The following is a 10,327-nucleotide window of genomic DNA, read 5'->3' on the forward strand; positions in this document are numbered from 1 at the left end:
CAGCCTACATCTAAGCTGCTCTTCACAGACTACATTTCTAACCTAGCCTCGCAAAACCTACAGCTCACTAGATTTATGCCTAATACCTAAACTAACTTCTTAAAATGCTACGTTACTTAGTTTAGCTACTCATATGAGTAAAATCAAATCAAAATCGAGTGCCTCAATAGCAAGAGATAGAGTATGCCACCTAGTTTCCAAGCATCCCATTTTACACATATGCTGAATAGCCAATGCAGTATGGTTTGGGGTGAGAATAATTTGCCCAGACCGAAGTTTCTGCACTGAGGAACATCAAGAGTTTTTCCTGAAAGCAGAGAGCTCATGCTCTCCAGCCCTGACCAGAAAGGATCAAAGAGAGAAGGCACCGAGCACACACCAGGAGAACAGCACCAGGGCCTGGCAACACTGATGCTGGCCAGTCACCTCAGGGGGAAGTTTTTGTCACCTTTCTAGCAAGTGCCACATCAGAGCCCAGAAAACACTTTGAAGATTAAAACTGCTACTTATTTGCTAAGTATCCTTATCAGGAGAGAAGCAGCACTGTTCCTTACAACCAAAACTATTCATACGCAAAATTATTTTATTCTCAAATAAGTTATATCCTTTCAAAAGTAGGTAAAAAAATAAATCAGTCGTGATGGAACTAATTCCAGCTCTCACAGTATTAGCGCATTTCACTAAGCAGAAGGTCCATCACCCACTGACAAATGAAAACTGTACCCAGTCACTTCAACAGGAATGATGCACCAGCTTTGGGCTAAGAAACACAGTCAAAAGCCTTAAGCTCCTGATCTTTGCAACTGGTGATCAAATAGCCCTCTTCACTTGTCAGTCTTCAAACCCCTCCTTCACAAGCAGAAAAGCTAATAGCTTTACAGGGAGCCTAAGAACAAACCACCCAGGCTGACGTGTGCTGAATCAGAAGCACATGGTACCGCTGCTGCAATTTTTTTTGTACAAAACTAATGCTGCTTACTGGACCAAGGGTATAAGCTACCCAGTTTCTCTTCAGCTCGAGAAACTGTAACCAGAGGCTGTGAAGTGATAGCATTGCAAATGCAAGCTGAGAAGAGTTTCCTTGTTTTAAATTTACTCCCGTGATTTTAATTTTTTCCTGGCCTGGAAGCTATAGTAAGATACCAAGCGCTCCTGTCCTCTCTTCCCTACTTTGCTGCAGGTTTTTGGTCTCACCTCCTACCAACAGCTGTCACACTGCCCATTTGTTTCATGAAGAGTTACAGCACCAGCTGCTGAGGAATGAAACTGAGGTCATGATTTTAAAGACCATGGTAGAAGCAGGGAAAAACTTCAGCTTTGCCACCTCAAAGAAGCCTACCTACCCAGGGCATCCAACATATACCCATAGCAGGGAGCTGTGTTTCAAGGAGTTGTTCAAACTCCTTGAAAAAACAGGCAAATTATTTAAGATTAGTTCAATACGTCCCACCTCCAAGACTTTAGCATGTATGCACAAAAAGCATTTTGTATCTTGGCGTCCACCTGCTCCCCTTACGTACCCAGGCAACCTTCTATGCCATGCCAAAAGCTAAAATAACAAGCACTACAGAGTCTCATTGAGATACTGCTGTAGACACCACTTGCATGCATCTCTAACTATTAATTTGTTAACATTTAAACCAACAGGTCAGGAGACAAGTGATGTACCCTCTATGCTCACAGCATACAGGCATCAACACTACTTAGCTTAAGTCTCGCTCATGACCTTAACAGAACTGCACTGCAACCCCCTGCAGAGTCACAGAACTACAGGGCTTCTCTGCACAACATGCACCTGACTGATGCAGAAGGATGAACTAAGCATAAAGGTGATGTCATTTCCTTAGAAAACAAGCTAAAAAGCAAAGTCTAATGTACAGAGGGACATATTTCCTAGTCTTAAAATCTGACCACTCTCAACCTGTGGTGTTTTTGGCCAAAACCTACATGTCATATTCTGGAAGCAGGAGGAATTCCACCTGCAGGTGGATCTCTCCATTAAGTTGCTTTAAACTCTACACAATTAAGGGCAAAAGACATATGCAACATCACCCACACTTCCCCTTACCACTCCCACACAAGCAGATATCCAACATACAGTTATCAAGTCCACATCCACCATCAACATGCTTGTTTCCATCTATACCACAGTCTGAAGATTTGAGCCCAGTAAACATTCACAGTTCCTATTTGGGCCACTTCCACTGCCTGGTCCAAGCATCCCCAAAGGCTGGGGTAGAAAGCGCAGCAGATATGACTCCACACCTTTCTTTTTGCCAGATGTACCGTCAAATGCACAAGGTAGGTAAGCATACTACTGAAACACACAGTAAGAGATGCTTTCTATCAATCTGATGTCACAACATGCCTAACTGCACAAAGCTGGGCTGTGTTTGCTCTGGCTTACCCCTACAGGCATAGGATCCTCCATGCAATTCATTCAGGACAGACTGAAAAGGACACCTGTCAACTTGAAACTCCAGCACATCTGAAAGCACTGCAATTATTAGTTATCAGTCATCTCCACCACCTCTACTGCCAAAACCACATTTGTCACAGCATTTTTAATCACCCCTTGCAATCATTACTGCTCTACCCCCCACATAGTCTCCTGCTCCCTTCACAGAAACACTTAACATTCAGAAAGAAAAAAAACTTACCTGTCAGAGGTAAATCCCGCAACCCAGTCCCAGGACCTTGCCATTAAGAGAAACTGACTTTTGCTGAAGTTTGTTAATTTGCAAATTCAAGTTATCAGAATATTTTGGTTCCAAGCACAAACACACACACATCTATTTAGCAGCCTAACAGCCCACAGAAAATGGAAAAAAGCCCAAATATTACCATGGAGTCTCCTATGGCAGTGGGGTTTTTGTTCCAGAAGATGGAGTAAGCATTATTCTACCTCACCACATGTCTAAAGGTTTCAGGGGTGGTACACATCAGCTATACAAGGTAGAGCCTGAACTGAATTAAAGATCAAGTGCTCCAGAGCTCGACAAAAAGAAGAAAGCCAAGCCATCATCTCAGATCCAGGAAACTCAGGACTGACAAGCTCAAAAGCAAGTGCAAAGATTTCACATTCAAGTATCAGCTCCTGTGCTTACAATGACCCATTTGGGCAAAAACCCAGCAGCGGTGGGAGGTAAGAGCAGAGAGGAAACAATGAGGCAGGTTTCTCCTAAGTGGCATTTAGGAAGGTGTCATGACCTTCTGAGCCTTCAAAATCCCCCAAGTAATTAAACAGTCAATGGAGAAGAGACTTTCAGCTTTGCAAACGCCAATTATTTCCCAGCATCAACAGAGATGCCAAACATTAAAAATAGTGTCCTCCTCCTGAAGAGAGGAGAGGAGCAGAGGACATCTGCCATAAGCAAGCAAGACCTTGCCCCAAAAAACATCTGTCAAAGCTTCTGCCATTTAACTGCAATGAAGAACATTCAGCCAAAAAAGTAACTACAAAACTGCTTAAAGCCGATTCTTTCCAGAAGTCTGCATCACATCAGCAAAGGAAGAACTTGTAAGAAAAAAGTCACAACAAAATGCTTCATTCACACAGGTACTTCAAAGTCCATCATGGCCTTTGATGGATTCCTTCTAAAGCTTTTAGTGCACATTAGTTTGTTTACTAGTCTTAAGAGCATTACTAATTTAGTTTTAGGGGTTTTTTTAAGCTATATCAGCACATTGAGAGTGAGTGCACCCTGGAATAGAGCACGTCACAAAAACTGCTTGCATGGGGAGAGGTTTCATCCATTTTAAAAATAATACTCCTGTCTAGATTTGGACTAGTTATAATTAATTGCTTAGTCCAGGTGGCCACTTGCAGCTCCTGAACTATCAATTCACTCTGCACACTATACAAAAAACAACTCTGCGTACAGTAATAGTGTACACTATTTAGTACTCCTGAGATTTCCATACTGTGAGTTGTGCAGGATTCTACTTCTGCAGTAAAATACTAATAATGATCCCCAAGTCTATATTGTAGGAGCCAAACAAATCAAAGTAAAATGGGGAATCAACTCAAGGGTATGTAACCTTGACAGGATACTCACAGGATGGAAAGGTCACCTGTTACAGTGGTTCTATTTTACACAGAACTGCAAAAATTCCAGTAAGTCTTTTCTCCTGTCTAATGGCTACAAACATCAGGTGGTTTCAAAGAACCCCCCTGGGAGATTAACTGAAATGTCAGATGCAAGAGGAGGGTTACACAGAGCTTCCTCACACAATAAAAGCCGGTATTAGTAATTGATGGGCATGGAATTTTAGTGCTGCAACAAAGTAGAGTTCTGCACTGTGACCAGCATTTCCTCCTGGCTCCTGAAAAGGACGCTGCGTGTGCAAGGCAGAGCTATCCCTCTTCACCTCCTCATCGCTGCACTTCCAAATGGCAAACGCCTTGCCAGGTTTGAAGATGGAAGATTTTTAAGGCGCTCTGTTTTCACTCCTCAATTGCAAATAGGTTCCACCGAGTCACTAGCTAGGATAAATATCTGAAGAGTGAATGCTGGTGGACCAGCATCCTAGCAGTGAGGGCTGAGAGTGGCTATATAGGGAGAGAGGGAAAACATAGACCTTCAGTAAAGCAAAGTATTTCCTTCTTGTACAGTATAAGCATAGAAAGATCACAACTTAGAAGTTTAGGTCACAGCAGTAACTACCTGGCAGAATTCAGACAAGAAATAAAATATTCATTGAAATCTTGAAATGATGCGAGTATAACTTCTTCAGAAACTTCTCCTACAACCTTATATTCATGACTCCATATTTGAGGTCAAGAAATTATATAAATGAAGGTGAAAAGGAATAGAAAGGCTGTGTGGGATGAAACAGAGTTGAATTAATAGAGACACTTATGGAGATAACATCAAATAGTTTCCAGCTAATAAGCTGATCAACCACTGGATTATGTCTGAGGAGCCCTGATAGTTTGAATCCATTCCCAAATCAAAGCTGAATGTAGTAAGAGAGCCACCCTCACAAAACAAAAGGCTGATAAAAAACTTTAAAATAATTGCACCTTAACTCTTCTGGCAAACGTACCACAGCATCACACCAAGATGCTAGCACAAGGATCCGCTCCCAGAGGTTAACACAGAGCAGGAGGCAGGGAACTGGCCAGCTGAAAGCCTCCAGATAAGGTGCTGAAATACAACACCTGCACTTCCCATTTCCCCCAGCTGCAGAAGAGGCATATCTGCCCTGCACAGGCTTTGTGAAAATGAAAGGTGGCAAAGAGCTCTGAGGCTTTCAGGTGAGAGGCAGAAGGAAAGGTAGCAGCCTTTTAAAGCGCCCTATGAGCCTTAATAATATACAATATGTTTGAGCATTTTTCTAGTTTCCAAAGGCAGCTCAAGTGTGCAGCAGGAGCACTAACCTACAGCTGAGAAATCCTGAAATTAAAATTCAGCTGGGTCTCAAGTACTCCTGCTAATTTGTTAGGAAACACATCAAGTGCTCACACCAGTTCACAGTACTTTCACAACCCACATTGCAAATCATATCCAGCATTCAAACAGTACCACTAAGACAAGAGATACTGCTTCAGACAATCAGAGAAACTGCTCTTCAGGTTTATCGAGTCAGGCAAGACATGGATGGCAAAAATACTTGAAAAGGGAAGTTTTCTCCTTCCAGGACTGCTTGGATTTTACAATATTCAGCAACAATGGCTCCTCAGTGTTTTAAGTGGGGAAAGTGGTCATGGAAGGCAGGAAAGGAGCACACTGAGCCAGAGCGTAAGAAATCCCAGCTCTTTTATTCACATCATTGTCATGATAGTACTAATGACTATCCACACAGGAATCAAAGGCAGGAATGCGCTCAGATATACCACTTATTACTGGAGGAGCTAGTGGGGCTTTGTACCAACTGCTAGCTCTATGTCAAGAGAAAGTTTCTATTTCTTATTAACATCAGTAATCGTGCATTTGGATTTAAGTGGCAGTCTGCCTACCATTTCCAATAGGAAAGAGCAACAGCAAACACTGAATTTCTAGAATCAACAGTGGAAGTGATTAGCCTACCTATTCCCCTGCTGGAAAAAAATTATTTAACCACCCGTAGTTTAAAGAAAAGACAGGAAAGCTCTAGGATTGTAATTGGGTACAGAAAGCCGCTTCTGACATTTGCACTGGAAGCCAAAGATGCTGTTTCACTATTTTCAAAATTTACAACTTATTTCTCCCTCTGATACAACACTTGCTCTATCCAATACATGCACCAGGGGGTTCACAGATCTTGAAGCACCTGACAAACTGGAGATAGACAGGCACTCAGCCTTCCACACAAAAGCAGGATCTAACATACAAAACAGGCACACAACAGCACAAGATGGAGCTAGTGAAAGCCCTGGCCCCAACACCACCTTTACCTTCTGCCCATTTCAGAATTAAAAGCTCAGGGAAATAAAAGGTAATTAAAAGGGTGCTACAAGCACCCTCTTGAATCCATGGTTTAGCAGTGACCAGAACAGATTAACATCCTTAAGTACACAAACAGGAATCTCACAGCCAAAGATGCTAGAGTCAGTCACAGCCAAAAGATGTTATCTGCAGATAACAGCAGGCAACAGCACCCAAAAGCCAACAAACTTTAGGCCCAGGACAACCATGTGGTGCCTATGGTTTGTACCACTCCCAGCATGGACAATGATAAGCACATCAGGCTTACCTGGCTGGTTCTTACTCATCACTGTAACCCAAAAAGGGCTGGGTCAGCAGACAGCTAAAAAACCCAATTATAACCACAAAATGCTAAGTCCTACAGCATGTCTCCAATGGAGTCAGATTTGTTTTTAGCAACCCTAAGCTGCAGCACAGATAGTACACAATGCCTCTCAATTTTGTTAGCGGGCAGCTTTTCAAATGGAAAAATCAATATAAGTATACCTAAAGTCCTCAAGCACTTAGGAAACTTCCCCCCAGGGTCTACTACCCAAGTGGTAAAGATGTCTATACGACGGGGAGAAGGACCATGAAAAGCAAAGACAGATGGACAGTTTATTTACATAACTGTCTTTGATTTCTGATCCTCCCCAGGCTAGCTTTTTCTACCATTGCAAAGTGTACAGCTACCAAGCGACTAAAGTCAGAGCTGACACTTCTGGGTTTAGGAACCTACTAATTCCTGAGTTTACTCACCCAACTTGAGGTGGCTTTGTTTAGATGTTAAAAATCATGCTCAGCTTGGGACAAATTTCTGCTGCAGGAGCACACAAAGATTTTATTGGAAGGCTGCAGTGATTGAATTGTGGTTCTTTAGAGAAATAAGGCTTTTTTTTTTCTTTAAGATAGAAATACATCACATGGGAATCTTTTCTGAATACCTGTTTTCATTTTCCTTATCTCCAACTGGTCACGTGTCTAGTGACACTACCACCTAAATTTAGCTTGTTCTGTTAGCGTTTGCAATCCTGCCGATGCCTGTAGGACTGCAACACACCTTTCTTCCTCTCAGCCTCCTCTCTCTCCTTTGGTTGGTGTACAGGGCCATTTCAGAAGCAGCAAAGCAGATGGCATACCGGGAGCCCCCCGCTTTTGCCTGCCACCCCCAGAAGTGCACTGGGACCCTCTCCGCTGCAAGGACAGTGCAGGCCGCCTGTTCTGTTCGGTGCAACGCCCATTCCTTGCAGGCCTCTTTGTGCTATATTACAGTGCCCCCTCGCTCGCTTTTGTCTCCATACTGTCAGTCGGTAGGCACCAAGCCCCACACCAGGTGAACTTTGGGAAGTGGGAATATCCTACCACAGCCCTACACCTTGTGGCTCTTCAGGTATAATTAAGAGGTCACAGACTGACGTATGCCCCATCAGCAGGGGGTGAGCGCTCACGTAAACAAGAGCAGACCCAAGCTATGGTTGCTCCTAGCCGAAATCTTTATCTAGTTGGTTTCCCTATTGGGCTGTTGACTCCCCCAAAACAGGCAATGACAACACCATGCAATCAAGGCAGAAATGCTGGCCCACCTCCCCAGCGAGCGAGGGGGGCCCGCAGGCTGGGTGGAATCACCTCCACAGGCAGGCCTCTCCTCAGGGCACCAAACCCCAGCGACCCGGCAAGGCAGCCGCGCCATGAACGAAAGGCCACAGCAGCTCCCGTGCCGGGCTTCCAGGAGCGTGACGAAAGAATGGGAAGGGATTTCAGACTCTGGAGGACACCGACCCCGTGGGGGAGGCACAGGGGGCGAGGGGTAAGGAGCTGCAGGCCCCTTGCCGGGGAGGGGGGGGGCGGGCCGCGCAGGCCGACACCGCAGCCCGCGGGGCAGGGGGCCGGCAGTCCCGCAGAGCTGCAGGCCGCGCAGGCCTCTGCCCCGGGAGGCCTCCAAGGCGGAGCCCCGGCCTCGCAGCCAGGCCCTCGGGCTGGGGGGGGCCGCGGGGAGCGCGCTGGGCCGCGGGTAGCCCCCCTCAGCGGGGGCCGGCGCAGCCCGAGGCCGCCGCGGTTACCTTGGTCTCCTTGACGTGCTGCTTGATGCCCTCCGGGTACCACTGCACCCGCACGTAGCCCCGCCGCAGCGGGCTGGCGCGGCCCTCCTCCGCGCCGCCGGCCCCGGGGCCTCCCGACTCGGAGCCCCCCGAGCTGCCGGCGCCGCCGCCGGTCCCGCGCCCGCCCTCCTCCGAGTCCTCCTCCGAGTCCTCGCCGTGGATGAGGCGCACCAGGCCGAAGCGCACCGAGCCGCGGTAGCGGCCCGACACCAGGTCGTGGGAGAAGAGGAGGCGCTGCGAGCCGCCCGGCGGGGCCGGCAGGGGCAGGGCGGCGGGGGGGGCCGGGGCGGCGGGGGCCGGGGCCGCCTCAGCGGGCTGGTCCGCCATGGCGCCGGGCAGAGCGGGAGAGCGCGCGGCCGCCGGCACAGGCTGGGGGAGGGGCGGGGCGGTGCGGGTCGCGCGCAAGTAACGGCCCGGGGGGGCGGGGCCACAGGGGACACTCCCACCGCCGCGCCACGCCCACCAGGCGGGAGGGGCCGGAGCCGGGAGCCGGGGGGGCGCCGCGCTGCATCGTCCCCGGGCATGGGGGTCTGCGCGGCATCACCCCGGGGATCCGGTCATGAGGGGGCTGCACAGCATCATCCCAGAGCCCCGGTCATGGGGGCTGCACAGCATCGTCCCACGGCCCCGGTCGCTGGGGGGGCTGCACAGCATCATCCCGGTTCTCAGTCATGGGGGGAACTGGGCTGCATCAACCCTGAGCCTCCAGTTCTTGGGGGGCCTGCATCATCCTCGGGTCCCCAGTCATGGGGCGGGGGGGGGGGGCTGCGCTGCATCATTCCCAGTATCCCACTCACCGAGAGGACAGAGATGCCCCCAACCCCAGCGCCCGTCTGGAGCAGCCCATGGGTGTCACCCTAGAAGTGTGTGTACTTATACTATAAAAGCCCTCAATAGTGCAACCCAGATGCAGTATCTGCATGGGGAGGGGGTACAAAGCCCACCAGCCACCCCTCACCCCCACCCCAGGCTCTCCCTGCCCTGCCGACACTGCAACCCTGGACATGGGGTGGGGTCCCCCTGGCACCAGGCACTGCCCTGTGCTGGGAAGTCCTCTTTAGCCCACAGCGAAGCCTGGCCTTGCTTTTTACAGCTCCTAGAAGCCCTCATTAGGGTGTGCAAATAAGCCAAATATTTGGCTTCATTGACTCTAACAGATTTTTTTCCCCCTCTGTCTGCAGGGATTCTTGAAATAGAAATGGCTTCTTGATCAGGTCCCGCAGCTCTGGCAGTTAAAGAGCTAAAGGAAATCCAAAATAGCCTTCACTGCCTGTCCTTTACCCAAAGACTCTCTGCCTCTTTGCTCCCCAGATCTCCCCCTCCCCCTGACAGCACCAGCTGGAACACCAGGGAGATGCCCAAAATCCTCAGCCTGACTTGTTTTGTTGCGGGAAAGATCCCAGGAGCAGCAGAGCGGTGGATTCCCCCTTGCCCTTTCCCCCTGCTGCTCTGCCTCGGTTGGATCAGCCAGGTGGCTATCAGTTCTCCCTCAAAGGTTTCTCCTTTTAGGAAAAGCAACTGGGATGAAGGTCTGCCCATGCTCTCCTCCGAGACTCATCACTCCATGAGGGAGCAGAAACCCTGTCCTCAGGCCTGCTGGGATTTTCCAACCTTGAAAATGGCCCTAAAACCCTGGAAAGCAGCTGGGAAGAGGCTGGGGCAGATGGGTGGTGTGAGTGAGGGATGTGCTGGGACCCAGCCAGTGTTTCAGCTCTGCCTGGTTCCTTGGCTATCCCAAGGTATCATCAAGGCAGCATGATGCTATAAGTGATCATGAAGTACAACTATTCCCATCTTGCCTCCAGATCAGGGAGCTGCAGACAGCGAAGCACTCTCAGT

General features: G+C 48.5%; 1 protein-coding gene across 1 annotated transcript in view; it reads right to left on the reverse strand.

The window, feature by feature from the left end:
- UBE2O (ubiquitin conjugating enzyme E2 O) overlaps positions 1-8,843 on the reverse strand; it is a 65,972-nt gene extending 57,129 nt beyond the window's left edge. The window contains exon 1 of the mRNA XM_040579158.1: positions 8,450-8,843. Within this exon, the coding sequence (XP_040435092.1) occupies positions 8,450-8,815 (366 nt within the window). The 5' untranslated portion in view covers positions 8,816-8,843. The remainder of the gene's footprint in view (positions 1-8,449) is intronic.
- Positions 8,844-10,327: the final 1,484 nt, after the last annotated feature.

This window comes from Falco naumanni, chromosome 1 (assembly GCF_017639655.2).
Source record: "Falco naumanni isolate bFalNau1 chromosome 1, bFalNau1.pat, whole genome shotgun sequence".
NCBI classification, from domain to species: Eukaryota; Metazoa; Chordata; class Aves; order Falconiformes; family Falconidae; genus Falco; species Falco naumanni.